The sequence below is a fragment of the Poecile atricapillus genome, chromosome 6, assembly GCF_030490865.1.
Source record: "Poecile atricapillus isolate bPoeAtr1 chromosome 6, bPoeAtr1.hap1, whole genome shotgun sequence".
Taxonomy (NCBI): domain Eukaryota; kingdom Metazoa; phylum Chordata; class Aves; order Passeriformes; family Paridae; genus Poecile; species Poecile atricapillus.
Window position 1 is genome coordinate 31,280,540 of NC_081254.1, and position 21,903 is coordinate 31,302,442.

At 37.3% G+C, this 21,903-nt stretch overlaps 1 protein-coding gene across 2 annotated transcripts in view; it reads left to right on the plus strand.

Annotated features, from left to right (window-relative positions):
* The window catches only part of ATRNL1 (attractin like 1), a 432,748-nt gene that overhangs the window by 372,514 nt on the left and 38,331 nt on the right, over window positions 1-21,903 (plus strand). For both annotated transcript variants that reach the window (XM_058841794.1, XM_058841795.1), the window contains one exon: window positions 10,807-10,921. In XM_058841794.1, the coding sequence (XP_058697777.1) occupies window positions 10,807-10,921 (115 nt within the window). The remainder of the gene's footprint in view (window positions 1-10,806; window positions 10,922-21,903) is intronic.

The following is a 21,903-nucleotide window of genomic DNA, read 5'->3' on the forward strand; positions in this document are numbered from 1 at the left end:
GAAGCTGAATTGTTACAAGGAGGAGAGGTGGTTAAAATCCCAAGCACAGGTGTGGAACTTCACCTGCCCCTTCCCACTGGCACAGGCCATGGTTCTCCCAGGTCACAGTGGCATCTGTGCCCTCTCCCTGGGGATGCACTCAGAGCCAGGGATCCTGCTGAAGCCTCGCTGTCCTCACTGGAGCTGGCATCCAGAATTTCACTCTCCCAGTGTGATCAACAAAGAGCAGCAAGTCTGAAGCTTGTGGTTATAACATGAGGGGCCACTGAGAGATGTCTTCTGGGTGATGCACGGGCTTCACAAAGTCTACTAAGAATGAAGAATGGTTTAATTGCTAAAGAGGCTGGGGCTGACATTTGGTAACCACTGCTGGTTTTGTGCTGCTGATCTAACCACAGGAATTAGCAGTGGGTTCCTGTTTTTCACTGTTGCTGAACAGGGAAACACTGATTTGAGTGGCTGCCCACAGGAGGGGGGAAATGAAAGAGACAGGAGTTTGGTGCTGAATGGGTACAGTGTGTGTCATTTTATGGATGGCTGGTACTGTGATACAGTCTCTTCTGACCTACAGAAACCCTGTCTTGTGGTTACTATTGAAAACAAAAAAACAGAAAGAAAATGTGCGCAGCTGAAAACTTACCGTGGGATGCAGAGTTAATGCAGAGCACTGTAGTTACAGCCCAGGGTAATAAAGAAGTGTTTGTTTGGAATATTTTACAAAGCTTGGTTTCTATAGTAACAATCATCACGAATACTTTCAGCTTCAGAAATAACATCTGCTTGGTGACTGATCTCAAATCACAACCCTTGCTGAAGTAAATAAGTTCTTGATCCTTCTGCTTATTGTTAGCCAGTGGCATTTGATATGGAGCATTTTTTTCCATAGGACTGGGAAAGGTGTTGGTAAGGGCTGGGAAACTGGAAGAGGAATCAGAAAATAATGGTAAAATGTGTTATCTGCTGCTTTATCCTTTAGTCATTGCTAAAATAAATCAGAGTTTACATAGAGACCAAAAGTAAATGTGTTATGCCCTTCTGTTGACTGATGTACAGGACAAACATTGCTCTGCTTTAGTCTTGTCAGTGATTTAAACTTGATGCATAAACTTAGGGGAAGAGAAATCATTTGGTTAGATATGAAAAATGTATTGACAGAGTGCAAATCTTAATGGAATGCAAGGCTCTGAAGGGAACTCCAATGAAAAGTTCACAAATTTGTGAATTTTCAATGAAAATTTCAAAAAGTTGGTCAGTCTGCTGTGAAAATTGTATTTCTTTTGAAGATACAATGCTAAAATCATCATCACTGTTGCTAAATTTTGCAATATAAAATTTAAAGTAAGAACATTTTCTGAAGCAAAATAATTTCATGCAATAAGGATTGGGACATTCAAATTTAATGTGAATAATGATTTTTGTTGGTGGTCACTGAATACCACATTAATGAAGAGAATAATAAATATATGACATAATTAGAAGTTCTGCTGTGCCACAGGAAATATGACTGGAACAGAAGAGTGAGTTGAGCTGGGCTATATTTCCATAGCACTCATTTTCAGTTAGCAATGCCCAAGAGTGTAAGAAAGCTTGGAACATGGTAACAAAAAACCCCAAACAAACAACACCCCCCCCCCCAACAACAACAACAAAAAAAACCCCAACAAAATAAAAACAAAAAAAAAACAAACAAAAAACCCCACAAAAGCCAAAACAAGGTCCCATTTACTTTCCATTCATGTGAGGTTCACCAAATACTTTACACTGTAGATCTATATTGGCTTAGTAAGAATTATACAGGTTTTGTAATATTTTAAAGGAGCAGCATTTTTTCTTGTTTTTTTATGGTAGAAAATCTGTCTCTTTAAAAAAAAGTTTTCCATCAGATATGTTGAGCTAACATGAGTAACAAGAATAAATAGTTTCATTCATGCAAGTAATCATGTTTGCTTTAATGCAAAGTTTCTCCAAGCACTAATTCTCATGTGTCTAATTATTTGTCAGATTAGATCCTGTAGCTTCCATTTTTTGGGTGCATTTTTAGTGAAATTCTGAATATGAGCACAGTAAGTACTAACAATCTTGGTGGGGAGCATCTTAGAAAGCAACATTAAGTGATAATACTTGAACTTGAGTTTATTTGCAGGTTTTTTCAAGGACACTATTAATAAATGAATAACAGTGTCAGATTTGCAGCTGGTGTAAATCAAAATAGTTCTGCTGCTGTTTGAGTGCTGCGCTGATTTAAGCAGCCGATATTTAGGATTTGAATTAATTCATAAGATTAGAGTGAAAAACTACTCAATTATGTTTTCAAATTGGTGAGTGCTCAGAGAGATGGAGGTTCTCAGGAGAGGAAAGTGAGACACATTTGAAACACCTTAGACAAGGTCTGGTTTGTGCTGCCACGCTCGTGCCAGCCTGCTCTCTCCCTTTTCCCCTCGCTGGCAGCAGCCACTGCCAAAGCAGTTTAACACATGCTGCTGCTCCCACCACACAGCACAGCAGCTCCAGGCTCCCTTTTGCTGCCATCTCATACCTTTCCCTTGGATTGCAGAAATCTTTTATTTCTCGTTGCTCTTCCTGCTGCCGGAGCAGCTCTGATCGGATCCACAGCGTCCACATGCAGTCACTGGGATGAAAACTACAGGCTTTCAAATCTTAAATAGGGATCATTTGTTTCAGAATGGTTTTGGCTCTGGTGTACACACTTTTACAGCTGTCCTTGGGCCATGGTAAGGACGATGAAAATAAAAGCTATGTCATGCTTTCAGACGTTTGTTCATGTCCTCCCTACATTCCCTAGTCTGTGATCTGTGTAAGTTGTCATGATAGAAAGTAATTTGTTATTCTGGTGCCATTAACATTTTTTTCTTGCATTAAGAATATTGCCAAGTTTGCACTTTAATCCCTTCTGCTGACAGCTAGTTTTCACAATGTCTTGATTTAGTTCTCTTTTTTATTATTATGATTCCAGGTAGAAATGTTTTAATTTATCATTCACTAGGCATCCTGCATGTGGCCAGGAGGTTAAAAAAGAACTTGAAAAGGCATTGCTGAGGAAAAGTTCAGAAACACTGTGTTTTGGATGACATACAGGGTACTATATTTTCTTTACAATTTTGCAAGAAATGCAAAATACAGCATAATCCTTTCAGGACACTTGCCTTTCCTAACCCTCACGTTTGGCATAGATCTCCTAAATGATGATCAAACCTTATCTTTTATGACTCTAGGGTGCTGCAGAGCTACAGGAATAAGGTCTCTGCAGTCACAAAAGGTAACTCTTTGTCAGAACTTCTGCCTTCTGAGTTCATTGTCACAATGACAGATTGAAATTTTATGATCCCCCTGAGCAAAGGCCAGCCCTTCTGGATTCCTCATGGACATTTCAAAAGCTTGCAGCTGGTTCAGTTTGCTTGTTCCCCATGAAAATAACTTGTTCTGTGCTCACACTTAGCCCTGCCTATTAGCCACACTGTCAGCCTGCAAGAGAGGCAGAATTAAAATTGTGCCTTGTACATCAACTTTCCCAACCCTGGGCAGTTAGTAGAGTCTCTGAGGGGACCATGTCCTCTTCTACAGGCAGTCTAGGGTCAGGTTAACCCATTGTGACATGTGGGAGTGACTCTCTGCTCTGAAGTGATCAGCCCAAGCTCTAACAGTGATGGACTGTCAGTCATTCATCCCCAGGGAAATGAGTTTTCATAGATGAGTCTTTAAGTCTGAATTGTAAAGGAATAATAGAATTCTCTACTTCTCATTTCTAAACCTTGGAGATCCAGCAGATATGCCCATCTGGGAAACAAATGCCCATTAGCATCACTTCACTGCACAGCACCACTGACTTACAGGATGGCAGTCAGGAGAATTTACAGGAAGGTACCTGGGGATACGTGGTTCCTGTATGTGCCACAGACACAGAGTCTCAGGTGCTTCTCCCAGCAGGATCTACCTGGATGCTGCCAAGATAAATTTCTGTTCACAAACTGGACGCTGTCACTGCCAGCCTTTAATCAGACTCATAGAGCTTAATAGGGGAATATTCTGGAAGCTCTAGGGGATATCTCTGGCAGTAATCCAATACAACTACCACACACACAGTCCGCTCTAAGTTATGTTCAATATTTTCCATATTAACCTGGAATTACCCTCATTAGTGGGCAAGATGTAATAGTAAAGTAAAACCAAGTTTATTTAACAGTGGGAAGACACAGGGAACTGCATATATGGGTGCACAGATAAAGAAATGAAATCAATGTTCCTTGCAGCCACCTGATGTTTTAACTTAGCTTCAAAGTCTTGTGCTCATTTCAGCCACTCGTGAAAATCAAGAAAATTCCAGGATGGTGCACATTGATGTCACAGTTCAGGAAAAGCAACATTGAGGCAGTAGGACAAAAGCTGAATAGCAAACCTGATAAGGAGTTCTTTCTGGCAGCCCCATTGAAAATAAATGCATCTGCAGGTGTTTCTTGTAGCTTGGTCTTAATAAATCAGTTATAATCAGAATATCAATTCATAACTCTCTAGCTAATGAAATGCTACATGCCATAGTATTAGGTTTTGAAATGAAGTCTCTTACTTGATTGACGGAGAGTAACTTTGTTGCAAATAAACATAGTTCTTATAATAAAAATATTACTCTTCTGAGCATAAACGCTTTAAGACTAATATATAAATTTAAGATCAGTACAGAACTAACAGCCATATTCAACTCAGAAAAGACTGCATGAAAGAATGCAGTCTATCATTGTTAGAGCTGAGACAGAGAAGCAAGACAATAAATCGAAGGATAACAATGCAGTTTGTGCACTGGTGCCATAATAACAGCTTGGTAATCATAATGTTTTCTATTTATTGTTCATTTCCACTGTTTTTCTTATGGAAAATATTGTTCCAGTATAGCCTGAGATTTCCATTTCTATTTTGAAACAAGGAAATTAATGATTTGTGTTCTGCAAAAACAGTGGGGCAGAATTACAATGGAAAGATAACTTGCTGTTAAAAAAGTAATGAGAAATTTTAGTGTAATTTTGGCTGGGTTGCCTTTTATTATCAATAAACCCATTGGTCTCAGCTTTATTAGACATGATAGAAGTTTTCAGGGAAAACCTTTTCATTTTGAAGGGCTAGTAGGGCTGGTAGAGTCCTCTCAGTAAATTGGTGCAGCTGGAGCACTCTGTCACAAAAGCAAGGCAGTTGCCTCATGTCTCTTTCAGTAGAGGTAGAAGAATTATGAGATACAAAAGAAAGTTCAGCAGCCTTTGCTGCTGCTGGTAATGTGGTTATGTACCTCCCATAGGTTAGTGGGACCTCATTAGCCAAAACTAGAAATCTCTTAGAAATCCTCAGGCAAAAAAAGGTGCGGTGTAGAAGCTCAAAGTGCTGAGGACACTTGGGCTCTGGGCCATTCTTGCAGGTTTAAATGAGGTGAAGCTTTCCACTCACTAATTGCAAGAGAGGAATTTTAAGTGATGTATTAAATGAAAGTCTTCAGTAGATGCTCAGAATTTCTGGAGTCATATGAAGAACTGGTGTTTCCCCTACCAGCCACAAGCAATGTTCAGTACCCCAGCTTTGGTTATTTATTCAGTCTCTGTGTTTCCTGAAGTATATTTCTCCCTCACACAAATGGTGCTTTGTGGAAACTCCTCTCCTTCTCCCTCTCCCCTTTTTAATTTCTTTTTTTTTTTTTTTTTTGTGTTGTACTCTCATTAAAGTTCATGACTCCTTGAATAAATCTGTGGAGAGAATTGTCAAAACTTGTGGGTGGGTGGGAAGCTCATACTCAAAAATATGTTAATGAGCATTAGTTCATTAGTTCACCCAACACTTAGAATAGTAATGTGGAGTAGCACTGACAGTTCACAGAGCCAGCAGTGCTGATGGCAGGCTTTGTTTCTGGCTAAGGCTTTGCCTTGGCTCCAGCACTCTGGAAGTGTCAGGTTCTCCTCAGGGAGAGGAAAGTGCTGGGATTTTGCTGGGAGGAGCAGACAGTGCTGCTTCTTTCCTCTGACATTACTGCTGGGTTTGATTCACTTGGTAAATGACCATGGAAACAGTCAGGTGGAGATGGGATGGAGGTTGTCCACAGGTGGGTGTCTGCCATCTCCTTCTCCTGCAAGGATAGTTTCACAAGGGACAGTTGGAGGTTCTTCAGGAAAATGGCTAAAAAAAGCCCCAGCCAAATGGCATCAGTGGAATTCTGTGATTTTGAGAGGGTGAATTTTCTTTTCTTTCTTAGCACTGCTGAGAAGTTTGTCTTTATTGCACTGAAAATGGTCAGAACAATCACAGCATTTGACAGGTCATCTTTAATTATGGGTCAGAGAATTTCACCTCAAACATGCATTTAGTAAAGGCAGAACACAGTAACCAGCATTCATCCTCTTACCATAAAAAACAGAGTTAATCTCTGCTTTCAACTGTGTTTTAAAAGAAGGGGGCCACAGCTACGATGTAAAAACCTAATTTGATAAGAATGTTTTGGGAACAGCTGCCTTGATCAAGCTCTACATCCAGGGCAGCTGCAGGAATGCCAGTGAATCCTGAGTAGCCATTGAAGAGACCAAAATGTTCATGGTACTTTCAAATCTTGGGAAATTTTTAATACTAATAGTAAAATTTACAGGTTTTTGAGGCTTTTGAATTTGCCTTTATGCATCTTAATTTGACCAAAAGCCAACCTGGGAACTCAAGCCCATTTTGGAATCTGAGACTTGTGTATCCCAAATAAATCAAGTAACTCAAAAAATAACTAAAGAATTTCGGAAAAGCACGAGAAGCTGAGAGCAAATGAAGATGTGAATACTTGTAATGTAACAGTCTGAATTTTATGTTTCCTCCTTTTCTGTATCTCTTACCTCTTCAGAGGACACAGTCTCCTTTTTTTCTTTTTTTTTCCCCTTTCCTCTTAAGTCTTGCACATTAAAAATCCAGAAAAGCAGCTGTTTACATTCTGAGTCTGGTCCTAATCCTGTTGCAACAACAGATATGATTGTTTATTTGCCAAGGTATGTAGCTTAGTTTACTTGGAATTCACCAGATTAATGCTGTTTTAATAATATGATTAAAAACTAAGTTTAAATTGACTTAATTAATACAATAAAAAGTATAATTCAAGCTGTTTTTTTAGAAGAACTGAAGTTTTATTTATAATGAATTCTTGTAAGTACTACTAAGACCATTTTAGTTAGGAAACATTAAGTGATTAATGCATAGCTGTTTGCATTTTAATACTTGATTTATAGATCAGGTCTGTATTTGTGCACACTGTCAAACTTTATTCTGTTCTTGTCAAAATACTTATTGCTTCTGACAGGTGTAACATGCTCACATTAATCCTTAATTCCTTGATTCAATTTTCTAATTGCTTTTTTGGCATGAGTTTGGAGCCATTTAGTCTTATGTGAAGTATTTGTCTTATGGTATAATAATGCACTTTTAAAAATTGGATGCAGCTAACTTAGAATGTTGAAGAAAATATATAGAGGGATAGTACTGAAAATCAAAAGTTTTATAGTGCTTGGGAGAGGCACCACTTCTTGGAATACAGACAGAACCAAAATACTTTGTACTTTTCATCTTCCCGTATTCACAATATTTAATATTTTCATAGATACAGATTTGTGCTGAAGTTTCAGTGCATTTTGTCCAAGGAGATGCTGAGCACTTTGAGCAGCTCCATGAGCACTCCCTGAGTCGCTGTTCTGCTGCTCTTCTCATCTCTTCACTGCTCTCTGCTGCCCATCCCACCCACCAAGGGGGTCAGAATCCACTTCCCAGCTTCTCCTTGGTGTGCACTCTTACAGCTCAGCAACCCTTTTATTCCCAAACAGACAGATCAATAATGCAAGATTTCCAAGGGGTTTTGATGCTTAAATAAATACACTCACCTCTTCTGCTGCTTTCTTCTATAAAGCATGAACGTGGCATACACTGCCATGTTTTTCTGCCAGCAATGTAATATTGTCTTCTGGCCTGTGAAGGAAAAAAAGTAAGCTAGCCTGAATCTATTTCTTACAGAAACAAATCCAAAAGAATCTTCCCAAAGCTTGGTATTTCCTCATAAACTCACCAGGCAGCTGAACTTTGGCTTTTTAGGACTTTCAGGAAAAGACTGGGAGAATGTAGAACCTTTTCTCTAACAAAAATCTAGGAACCTGTGAAGATGACTCCTGATATATATTTTCTATGAATGCATGAATACACACTTAAATTGTGGATAAAACTATCTATTTTCTTTTTTTTTGCCTGATTTAATCTCTACCCTCTCCACTTATTTCTTCTTTCTATGTCCTCTGGGTCGCTCTTTTTATTTCCCCTATCAATAATAATATATGTTCTTTGATCCTTTTATTCCTTCATAGTTTTCTGCCACTGTCTTTTTCACCTTCCCAGCTGACACACCTTTATCTGTCACAGTGTGTGTAAAAAAGGGAATATAGGAGTAAAAGTTTATCAAAGAAGTGTTTGTTTATTATGTCTTCCACTGATAAAGTTTTAGTAATCTGTGATTGTCATTTGAGGTTTTGGCAGAAAATGTAAGTCACTTTCCGTACAAGGGGAAAAGAAAAAAAAAGATAATTCTAGCAAGTAAATCATGGTACCTTACTGCTTTGGGCAAACAAACTTGTGCCTTATCTCTTCCAAAAAACCAGTAGAAAATGCATGATAAATTGCACATTTCAGAGAACATGTTATGTCCCTTTGAAATAACTTTGATTCATGGTTATGTATTTATCTTTAAACAACTGACAAACCTTAGGCTATCTGAATTATTATCATTTGCTCCATGCTACTGTGTTATTTTGCTAGGGAACCTGAATGATGTGAGGTAAGATAAGACATCTTGCTTTTGCAGTCATAATTTTTTTTATAAAGAATAAATAAGCACAAAATTCTTAGTCTATTTTATTTTTGGATGAAGTCCTTTCAAAGAGTATTTCTCAGAAATAATTCCCTCCAACTGTGTTTTGAAGAGCATTAGTATATACTTCAAACAGAGGGATGGGGCCTGTTGATCAAAGGGTTTATATTACAGAGGAAAACAAAATAGCATCATTTGGATTTATAAGAAAGTAATCACCAAATTAGAAGTCATGGTGGTAAATTTGTTCCTTTCAGTTGTGTGTCTGCATAAAGTGTTCTGAATTACATTTTAAAATGAAGATTTCATTTTCTCTCTGTTTGTTCAAGTACGAGATGTAAAAACAAATGTTTTGTTTGATTTGCTGTTGTGACAAGTCAGGAATATTGACTTAAATGCTCTATTGCTTGCATTAGTAACACCAGCTGGAGCTTTTAGGGTTTTAGTTTTCTATTTCGTCATTTGGTAAAGGTTTTGGTGAATGTAAGTTGTCATTCCCTATGGCATGGCAATTTTAAATTAGATGTCATTGTTTACTCAAGTTCTTTAATGCTGTCGCTTTAAAAGAATCTACAGAAATACCTTTTAAATATGACCATGAAGTTTAAAAAAAAAAAAAAAAGTATATTTATCTATTTTTTTCACTGAGCAGTAATAAATCTTGGTTACTTGGAGGTAGAAAAATAGAAAATTATTATTGCTTTACATGATGAAAGTGCCTTTGTTTTCCTTATATCAAGTACTTTGCAGTATATTTAACTTCTCTAAACTATCATTTTTTTCCTTAGAATAGTGGAATCAGTTGACATTTATGTATACATTGCATTTTTTATGTAAATAGAAAGTTTTCTGGCTTTGAATTTTGAATCAAAATGTTGAACTCATATTTTGCCTTGGAACATGACAGACATTCAGAAAATTTACAAACAGAAAAAGAAAGAAAAGCTTATGCTGATTTTGTCCTAATGTTTTTAGAAATATCTTTAGTGCTTGACTAAATGTTTAAGCTCTCAAAAGTGAAATGCCTATCTCTGAGTGAACACAAAACTTGGAAACATGGAAATGTGGATACACTGTAGAATTTAATCTTAAAAACTTATTATTCTGTGCCTTTGTGGACTGCTTTGCTTTTTTCCTCAGCTCCTACTGTCCTTGATAAATCAAAACCTATATGGTTGCAACCATTTATTTGAAAGCTAATTGCAAATTATCTATACAGTTAATGAGAGTTTGGTAATGGCACAAACCCTCTGCCATCAGCACCACTGCTATCACAGCTTTATATAAGATAAAGCAAGGTGATTATCACACAGGTAACATTTTCAGAGAGTTTCTAAGCATATATAAATATAATAGCACTGCACCTATTTTTTGCATGTGCAAAAGGAATCAGGAAGGTCTTGTCTCAAAGAAATAATTTTCTTAGCAGGACAGACAGAAAGAAGGAAGAATTCCTGGTCTGGAGATCTCAAGAGGGATTGTTTTAGCTATTGGTATATAATATAGATTTTCTCTCATTTCATAGTTTTGCATTAGGCAGATAATGGATGGTCTTGAAGCAGAATTCTTTCACATGGATACTTCTTAATAGAGATGGGGAAGTTAGATACTCTCAGATACCAATGTGTATATTGAAAGGTTTTGCTGTTTTCTAAGCTTTAATTTGATATTACTACATTTAGCAAGCTCTGAAATTCAGTAAAATTTTGTTGTCTTTATGATGATTTTTTTTTTTCTTTGGTTAGATCTGCAGCATGGGCTGTCAGATCCCATTTTAAGTCGATTAACGTGGTTCGGACAATCTGTTTGAATGCAAAGAACTAATCAGGGAAAAATATCTTCCCTCCATTACACTGTGCCTTAAAAGAGACTAAAGATGCACAAGTGGAAATGGAATGAAAATCTCAAAGGTTAACCTGGGTGTCTTCCTTTTCCAGGGTGCTCCTAAGCCGATTGCCATCGAGCCGTGCTCAGGAAACAGAGCCGCCGTCCTGACGGTGTTTTTGTGTCTGCCCAGGGGAGCGTCAGGAGTTCCTCCACCCGGGCAGTCAGGTAAGGCTGCTGTGCTGGGTCTTGTGGCTGTCTCCTCTGCACCCTTTGCCTGGGCAAAATCACCCTCACAGATCCCAAATAATGGCACAGCAGATGGATATGAGGAGCTGCTCGGTCAAGCTGATGTTAAGTTTAGCCCTAATGTTTCATTTTTCTTGGGAATTTGGTGTCGTGCCCAAATAAGAAGCACAGTGATTAAGCCATCCACATTTCATTAGGACTTCCTGAGGCAATACCTGTGTGTGTCAATATGCTCCAACATTGTCTCTCAGGGAAAAAAAAATTCATATGCAGCCACTTCCATGGTTTCAGTTCAAGCTGCTGTAAATGAGGCTGTACAGGGAATACCGGTGAGTATTTTCACTTCAGGGTAAAATTTAGTGCAGTCTAGTTTGCACCATAAATCCCAACACTTTGCTGGCTGGGACTCAATTAAAATACTAGTATTTCCAGAATGCCTGTCAGATAAAACCTGGAATTGTGTGAGTGAATGCTTCTGCAGGGAGGTGTTCACTTTGGAAGTGATCCCAGCCCAATTTAAAGTAGCCCTTGCATTATCTGGAAGCACTTCTTGCGGTGACCTACCTTCTGTGCTAGATCATTGTACAAAAAAACCTTCTCATAAAATACTTCCCAAACAGGAGGTTCCTACCTGCCCCTTTAAAACCCTTTAAATAACTGCCTACAATGATTTGGTATGAAAGAGCCATGACAAGAAAGTGCAGACAGTAATGTGACACTGCACATGTGACCAGTTTACTCATTCAGAATTCACTGGAGCTGGAGCCAAAACGAACACCTTTGTAAGAAACAGCAGACTGCATGGTATGTGCCCAAAATGCAGGAATAAACCAGAAAACATGCTTTCAGGCTAACTTTTATCATTAAGAGCCAAAAAAAGATATCCTTTTAACCTTCAAAAATCCATTTAAGAGATTAAAAAGTATTGAGTAATGATGAGGGCAAACTCAGTTGATTTATGTTGGAAATAAGCTCAGCTGGGTGTTCTTCTTTTGGCCTGATCACTATCTGTTATTTATTTGGGACTTTTAGTTCATTTTTTGAGGGCGAGGGGTGTTATATTTTTTTTTCCCTATGAGTTCTGAGATGAGGGTTTAGTTCTTAAAATGCTGTTTATAGCTTGGAATGTCATTTTTGGAAGTGCCATGAAAATAAAAGTATTACTGATGCTTTGTCAAATACATTTCCTGGAAGGAATATATAAGTGTAAGTGCTCTGAAGAGAGCAATGAGAGAGGAAGGATGTTTAGCTTATTCCCTGTTCATGTTTTAAGGAAATGAAAAAGAAATGAAGGTGTTTATAGTCTTGCTACAAGAAAAAACATTATGAATGGAAATTAAAAGTAATTGTTGAAATTGAAGCTTAAAATGTTTTTGGAGGGAGTTTTTTTGTTGCTTTCAAAATTACTTATGATGTATATCTTGACAGTAAAATTGTATTCATTTAGCTTCTTCATAATCAGCTTCTATTTATCATATAAAGGAGTCTTTGAAAAGTAATTGCTGATCTTTGCTGTGTGTAAAGCACAGACAGTATACATGTTTTGAAACAGGACTTGGGTTCGACAACACATCTGATGTGTCATCCTGCATGTTCCTCAGCCTGTGAAAGAATACACTTCTTTTTTAAACATCTTTTGTCCTCCTGTTACGTTCTGTCTTCTCATTGCTTTACCTTCCACCAGCTTTGCAGGCATATATTTGGAATGCTATAATGCTGTTCTTCCATTTGTTAGTACGGTACCTGTCAGCCACTTAGTGTTTCAAAATATATAAATTATTTAGTCCTACAACTTTCACTTTGTTCAGGGTCAGAAGCAAATAGAAATGCTTGAGGTGTTCAGCCATGCTGGTTCAACCATTAGAGTCTATTACATTATGTGGCTATAATCATTTTTTCTTGTTCATGATGAGTTTTGGTACTCATGGATTGCTCTATGTGACCATGCCTAAGGCCAGGCTGGAGCAAGTTTTATTATGCAAGTTTGTTGGCACACCTGGAACTCTGCTAATTCGCTCCATTCCTGTCCTGCAGCACCCTGGGCTGCCTGGGAGCAGATACTGTGAACACTGCCAAGTTTTTGGAAATGGTGTGAAAACTGAGCAGCACACTCATTCTCTATGCAGTTGGTTTCCCTTATGACTTAAGTTAGACAAAACGAATGATATTGAGGTGGAAGTCATGTGTTCAGTAATTATGTCTTGCCAAGTAACATTAGAATCTTCTATTACTTGCACACAGCCGTTTTCCAGCTCGTTGGGATCATTCTAGGATAGAACTGACAGTGTGTCAAGCATCTTTGTTTAAATGATCCATCAATGATACTCGTTCCCTGTTCACATTGAGAGAGTGTGGGATTCATTCCTTCTATACCTACATCCCAAACATAAGATGGGAATGCCTGTATTTTTATTATCCTGCATTTTCTCCAAAACTGAGGAAGCGAATTCTTTACATAAATAACTAACCTATGCTCCACCGGAGTTCTTAGTTGTATACCTAATTTTTTTAAGCTCTGAATTTGAGTTTTACTTTTCTGAGTTTTACATAAAAAATGTCTCTGAATATTAAAAAAACCACAAACAACCCAACAAACCAGGAAATAAATGAAACCCTAATGTAAAGGTTACTCTTTGTGCAGCATATGTTCTATACTTCACCTTTACCGGCAGCTGGAAGAAAAGTTGAAGCTACAGATGGTGGGCTTTGGCCAAAGGCTATGCATGGCAAAAACCTTCTCTAGGAGAGACCATATGTCCCAGTGCAGATCTGTGTGTTCTCTCCTTCCTGCAGAAAATACAACTTTACAGACTTTCAACAACATTGTAAATTAAACACTTAAACTGCTTAAAATTAGTCTGTGATTTAAGATCGATTATATACAGATCATGGATTAATCATGTAGGTTTGGTCAAAATATTGATAGAAATTAATTAATTGCAAAAAAAAAGGAACACTAGTCATTGGGATTCATGTTTTAAAAAGAGCTTTTTTCAATGAAGCAGCTATTTGCAGAATTAAATATCCCGAAAGTCTGGAAAGTCACAAAATGTTGCCATCATGGTAGGTTAGGTGTTTCACAGCAGACCTTACATTTTCTTTCAGGTGTAAGCTAACAATTCAATTATACTTCTCTGAAGTAACTGATTTTAAGTGAAAGAAATTAGAGACAAAGCATAAATTAGAATGATCAGTGCAAAACATTAAGTTAAATTTCTCTGTTTGGATTGACTGATAGAACGTGTGCTTTCTTCATTCTTCAATTATCTTGTTCACTGCATTGTACCTGTGTAATCAGAAAAAAATTAGAGGGTCCAGCAAAAATAGCAATTGTCTGTAGGGTTCACATGTCTATCAGTACAAATGCATCAGTGTAGTGGATATGTGACTTACAAGTTTTATGATACACTGGAAGCTAGAGATCAAGTTTTATTGCTGTAGTGTCTGACCCCATGATTTAAATAGCTTAAACTCCTCTTGATATCAATGCAGATCTAATCATGAGAGCAGCTGCAACCAGTTCTCTAGAAAGAACTAAATTACACATAGCAAAGGGGATTGAACAAAACAAGTCAGACCAGAAAGAAGAGGATAATATATAACTTAATGCAGAAAAAGGTGCCTGTGAATTATCAGCAATGGAAGACTCAAGGTCTTCATACAGCTCTGGTGATATATTGGGAAATACAGAAAGAATAGCTTGGTAATATGATAAATTCTGTTAAAAGAACTGTGACCATGTCGTCATTACTACTAAAGCCAACTAAATCCCGTGCTCTGAGGTATTGAGTACATTGTACTTATTGAGTACAATAAGTTTATAAAAAAATGTTTGCATCTTTTTGGGATAAGGCCACTTTGTGCTGTAAAGCACAGAGAGAAATGAGAATATGAAACCATTTCAAAATAATTCAGAATCCAGAGGCATAATTTCAGGTTATTTTACTTTCACACAGCAGCACTTACCTATCTACCAAGAGGGCAAGTGCCAGAGCACCCAGTAGAGGAAATTCTCTATTGAGGCAGTGAGCTGAATATTCTCTGCAGGTATGCACAAATGAGTCTCTCTGTTAAACCTCAGCAGATCTTTAACACCTCCATGGCTGTGACTGGATGAAGTGAATCTAACTTAGTCCATAAAATAACTTGGAAATGAAATGGAAGCTGAAATGGAAGACTGCATGCAATATTCTGTTGTTATAAGTACAAATTAGGATGGCAAGGCTCTGAACAATGCTATCTGAGAGCTCCTGTCTGATATCCTTGACTCAAAACAGAATTTTGTGTAATTCTGGCCGCACTAACTGTGGTGTTCAATCCTACTTAATCAGCAAGCTACAGTAGGATCACAGAATCAATAAAACTACCATGCCATCTGCCTTCCCTGTCCTCACCATCATAATGAATAATGACTCATTAAGTGTTCTACAAGACAATTAGCTCTGGTTGAAAACAGTAACAAGGCTTTCTTGATTGTATTTATAATTTTCTCTGATTAAAATACAAGAAACCTAATGCATATCATAAGAGGTGCATTTACATAAATATGAATTAACTAATAATTTTTATAGAGTATTATATTTAATTATATTGCTCAATTTTTCTGACCCTTGGAAACAAAACCATAGCTTCTGGCATTTCATTTGTAGAAAGGCTTCCTATGTGTACCTATCTCAGTGTGCAGAACTGGTTGCAGACATACTCTGGGGCATGTAAATCTCATGAATTTCTACCTGCTGCAAACACATTCCTTTGTGCAGATCTTTTATACTTGCAAAATAACCCAATAAAGTCACTAGTTCTACAAGGATGAAAATAAATATTCCTTTAGAAAAATATAAGTAAAAGATGTAGAAGAAAATACACTGTCATTAAGACAGACAGAGAAGGGTTGAATCTCTGCTTTAGTGAAGAAAAACAATGAATACTGAAGGTGGGGAGAAAAAAAGTGAGAGTAGACATAGAAATGGGAAAATATTCACCGGTGATTAATATTTAGATTCCTAAACATCTAAAACGGAAACCTAAAATTGATATTGCAAAAGGAAAAAAGAACTCTGAAAAATGATAGATGTCTAGATAAGAACAAACATAATTCTGCATTCTGTTTTCCCAGCTGGCTTATCAGGCCCTACAAAGTAGTGTCCTACTTTTTATTTAAGCAACTGTTTCTGTGCATCATCCTGTTCTGTCTTCTGCAGCAATCCACTTCTCTAGATTGAATATTGTCTCACCTTTATAATTTTGGAAACAGAATATTGGCTTATTTTCATTATTTGCTGTTTTATTGACATTGATTCAGTAAGGTATATTTTATACTTGTAATCTAACAGTACTTTTTAGGTAGGATAAAGTGGCATGTAAACAGAGAAAACATTATAAAAACTGAGCAAAACTAACTGTACAACACCCCTAGAAGAGACACCTACCCCCCATCATAAATAGGAAGGCTTATCAAATAATGAAATATCAAAACAAAAAGGTCTCAGTTCTCTTATTTCCTCTGAAGTCCCAACTGGAAATAAGTGAAACTATGTATTACACAAAAACAGTGAAAAATGTCAAGAACTTGTGTTAAAATGCAGGGGTGAGTCAGACATTTTATTTATTATGCAAAGATGCACAGTCATGTTCATTTGACCAGAAGCTCTACATTATAAAAGACTCAGCAGGGAACAGAAATATTTGAGTTTCCTTTTACTGTTTAGACTGTGTGAAGACTGGGTTTAATCTTTCTCTATAACCTAAGGCATGACTAGAGCATTTTGTATAGAAATGTAATTTTGGTAATTGTGTTGAGGGATACTCCATATTAGTTACCAACATGATGCCAGTTAAAAGCTGAAAAAATTAGAAAACATTTACATTCTGGGAGAAAATCAAAATGGTCTTTGTAAGAGTTTTAATGACTACATCTAAAGCTAAAATTCTAATTAGTATGTTAAGCAGTTTCTTCAACTTACTGACACTGAGAGACAGTAAAATCCAGGGCTCTTTTCAGTTAGCTGGAGATGCTTAACAAAATAACTCTAAGACTTGGTGTAAACTAAAATCATCTATTCCCAAGATCATTTTACTGAAGGAGGTGCTTCCTTTTGAGCAGTAAGGCCTATTTTTGGAGTGACTATTTTCTGCCTAATTCCATCCTTCTGCACTGCATCAAATGAGGGAGCAGACTGTGTTTATAGTAGTGACACTGTGAAAAGAACACAGTGGTAAGTGGCAGATGGTGCTGATGATTACTTAAAAAATATTTATGGCAATAGCAAAAACAAAGTAGATAAAAAGACCTGCTAGCCACTACCACCCCTTTTGCAGCCCAAACCCAGAGCAGTTACCTCTGCAATGTGCAGGATAAAGTACTTGAAAAGTACAGGAGTTCTTAGCACAGAAAGCTTTGTAAGTGATGAAGAATGAGGTATTGATTTTGTCTGCTCTTTTACAGAATTTTAGGTGGTTCTGTAATGAATTAGCTTTTATATCATTCTAGCCATAGAAACTTGATTCCTTTAAATTCTGGAGAATATACTTGGAAAGGACATAAACATTTTAATATGAAGAACATGCAGTATAATGTTAGCAATGTGTCTTCCACACATCTTGGCAAAAGTAACTTATTGATTGGACAGTAAAACCTGCATGCTGTGGAGCCATCAGCAAAAAAATGTAAAAAGAGAAGGAAAAAAAGTAAAGAGAGAGCAGGAGAATAGAGGAGGTGGAGATGGTTGTTTTACAATTTTATCACTGGATTTGCTGCCCTAGAGGGACTCAATAAAATGAGACATATTAATAAAAACTGTTAAGTACTGTGAACATTTCTTTGACAACTAGTTATTCATTTTTCACTTCAAAACTGTCACTGTTTCTCCAGAGTATTAGAAATACTTTTTTCTTTTGGGGTTTTTGCAGCTTTACTTGCATAAAGGCAGCTGAAAGAATGTCTGAAGAGGGTGTAAAATTCTGAGCACTGAAGTGTAAGTGCAGCCATGTCCATCTCTTCCCCCGTGTGAGGAACCAATTGCCAGGTTGCATTCAGGTGACAACTTGGTGGTTTCCTGTCCCCTGTTGTTATGGGAATGGAGAAACAATGATAAATGCTCATGAGCCAAAGCTTCTGGCCACAGACAGATGCACTAGAATCCAAACCTTCAGATCAAGGCTCTAACCTGGAAAGAAATACTATCCCTCTACCACACCTGCCTGCTCACCATCAGCTGCAGTACTTGGGGCTCTGCTATTTTCACACATCACCTACATCGTTTTAACACAGCAGTCAGATCTTGTCTCCACTTTGATTTTGCCAAGGCAAATGGGATCTGCTCTAAACTTGTTCTTCACTCTTCTGAACACCTTTGTAGTGCTTTGTCCCAGTTTTAGCCTCAGTTCATCTCTTTTTACCTTGCATGACCAGGTTTGTACTCAAAGTGCCATGTGAAGGCCCATCTGGCATTGCCCAGTGGCATTAACATTTTGTTGCTGTATTCCTTTTAAGATTTAATTTTTAAAAACATTTTCCCCCTTTCCAACTTGATATTTCTGCAGCCAACTTATTTTCTTCCTTGAACTGTAAACTTTTAGAGGATAACTTTCTGTTTGTTTCCAAAATACATGGCTTTGAATTTTGCTGTTCAATCTGAGTATATTTATACTCCTTAAGTTCTTGGGGTCATGAATCTCTTTCTGGATTATATTCTAAGCCTTATCTGCATTGATGATGTTTGCCATGATTGAATTTAACTACATTAAGGCCAAGCTCTTTAATGAAAACAAAAATGAACAGTAAGAAGTATGACTCTTGTTTCCATGTTATACCTTCACCAGCCTTCTTTCTCTTCAAAACTGTTCTTTGTTTTCTCTCCTTCATTCCATTATTCACTCTCCATAACTCCTCCATCTTCTCTTTTGATAATTTATCTGTTGGTAAATTGTCACATTATAAGATTTCAGAAATCTAGAAAATGTTCTGCATGTCTTCCCCAGAAAATCATCTAGCTTATTGTAGAAAAGTATCAGGGGATTCTGGCACAATCTTTGATGAAATGTTGTTGCATTTTGACCTGCTTTCCATTTACCTGCCTTTAATTATTCCTTCTTGCAAAGTACCTCATAGCAGAGCCTGATTAATAGATCGCTAAATAGCTGAATATATTTTTCCTTGAATCTAGACAATATTTAGTTTGAAAGAAACAGCTGTTACTGTTCTCAATTTGTATGCATCTGACATGACAGATTATTAAATTTCCCTGTTACCAGCCTTTGTTTTCTGATATTCTTAGAGAATTAGTGTTCTGATTACCCTAATGTCATTTCATAAAACTTCTGTTTCTTCTGTTTCCATATCCTCATTCCATTATCCATATTGATGGTCTTTGATAAACATTATCTCCCTCCTTGAAACCTTCAAATTTGCTCCTGGGACAATATCTAGAAAATACCTGATCTCTGCTTCATTCTTTCTATGTAATGACTCTATTTTGGTCTCTTAGTTATATACAGTGAAAATCCTTGGCTGTTTTTTTACTAAACCTTTGCAAGGTCTAACTCATCTTGACTTTTGACAATTCTTATTTGGCTCTTACATGTCTTTGCCTGCAAACGACAGCCTACTTTGTTGCTTGATGCTTTTTAGCCATTTTCATCGGCTTTCGGAATTTAGAAAGCTGTAAACTTTAGGTCTTCAAATTTGATCGTCTCCCAGGCAGAGCCTTAGGCCCTTTGCAAGGTTAAGCTTTCCCTGGTTGAAAGAAATCATAGTGTGCTTTTCTTCTTCTGACATGAATGATACAGACATCGACAAAGGAGAGAAAAAGAAAGAAAAATTATAAAGGCACCTAACAAACATGGGAAGTTCTCACTTCAGACTTCTGCTGAGAGAGGTTCTACAATACTTATATGGTTTTTAATGGAAATATCATGGGAAAAAAAATCTTTTAATAGCATGATTTATTTTACACAAGCAGAAACATTGATGATCAGATAATGCTGTAAAGCAGCATCGTGTTCTCCTCCTAGCACAAAGACACAGGGTTTCTGACATGGAAAATTGGCAGCAGTAGGGCCCATGTGCTTCTACACCTCAACCTAACAGAGCACCTTTTTAAATTTTGTGCTGTTAAACTTTGAGGATTCAACAGATGTCTAGTTAGAGGTGCAAAATTAAGTAAAGTGAGCAAATCCTGGTGAAAGTGACACACTGTATGATAAGTGTCCTTCCTGTGAAACTGGTGGTCTGGTTTTATATTCAGTCAACACATACTATGTAGAGCAGATGGCTTACAGCTAAATTAGACCCATAAACCTTTCAAAGTTAAAGTTATATATGAATTAAATCTTTCAGCAGGGGTCCCATCACCTATTTCTCCTTACTCTAACATTGAATCCCTGGAAAAGCAGATTGTTTTTCTTTAATCAACAGAAGTCAATCTTCAACTAAAAAAGAATTACATTGAGATCTGTCCTGATTCTTCATCCTGGCATCATGGAAAGTTTCATTCATTACTGGGACAATGCAATTGCCCATAATCTACCTTGCCGTGTTTATTTTATCACACTCTTGGAGTAAGATGCTTCTACTGCCTATTTTTGGGACGAAGCTGTCCAAAATTATACAGAGACCAATCAGATTTATCATTCTTTGGCGTTTGATGGCATCCATCTGTTTATTTACAAAACTGCTAAAGACTTATTGAGTTACTAGACTACAGAGAAAATAAATTGAGTTATCATATGTAGTTAAATTCCATCCTTGCATCTGCTGTCTTTACAGCCTGTATGGTGTTTTCTGAAATTACACTGGCTTGCAGACCCAGGCTTCAGGAATACATTTACTTCACAGCCTTTTTATGCCATTTCAAGGGAATTTCTAATGCATGAGCAATTTGTGGTTCAGGAAAATGTTGACAGAAGAATGTCAGGGCTTTCTGTTGTTAGCAGTTTAAAAGCATGATAGGAACAGTTCTTACTTAAAAGTATCTCTTAAAAGTTGGGAGCTGCTCAATTTCTGGAATAATTTGATCTAACCCCTTTCAATCAATATTGCACAACTATTGTAGAAGGCTTTAAAGCTTATGGGCACAAATATACTAATATTATTAGTAAGTATAAAACACTTTTAAGATGAGGGATGGGGAATGAACTCTCATGCTCTGTGTATTCAATTATTGCTGTAAGTACAAACGAAAATAAATAAGGCTTAAAGTTCAAATCTTTCTGTCAGTAAAACTGAATAGCAAAATGAGGAAATACATCTTAAAGGGATACTTTAGTTCCAATAGCAAGTGTGAGTTTGCAACAGTGAACTCAATTATAGCCCACATCCTTTCTGTTTGTGGATGTGCTGCTCTGTAACAATAAAATCACTGGAAATGTCCTTTTGAAGGGACTAGTCTGAACCCAGCAAAGATATTAACTCTGAGCACCCACAGGTAGCTGAGAGCTCTGTGTCACCTTTGTGTTAATCTGGTCATGATTGTTAGAGGAGGGTTCTTGCTTGATGTGACAAATCTCTTACTGTGGTAAATTCCCAACTTCTCTTATTTGTGTGCCTTGAATTCAAGTTCTGCTTCATCATTTTGGAACTGAGAGGTCTAGGGAATATATTCCAGAGAGAGCCACATGTCATCATCTCCTGTCCTGTAGGGATACAGCAGATCCAGGTCAGTGCTGCCTGTCCAAGCCCAGGGCTGAGCTCTGCATCTCCCTGAACCATCCTTTGGCATCCAAGTGTGGCACTGTGCCTACACACAGCACCAGCTAAATGGTGACTGATGACTAAGTCTTGGTGGGACATGAAACGTGGAACAGCGTGGAAACCACCAAATGCTGTTTGGGAATGGTTTGGAGCCTAGCAAGGGTGTCAGAACTTGGACAGCCTGGTGAATCATGCCTGAATTTTTGAGCTACTTCAAAAATTCCTGCAGGATGCACTACTCTGTACTAGCACTAGATGGGTGGGTTTCTCT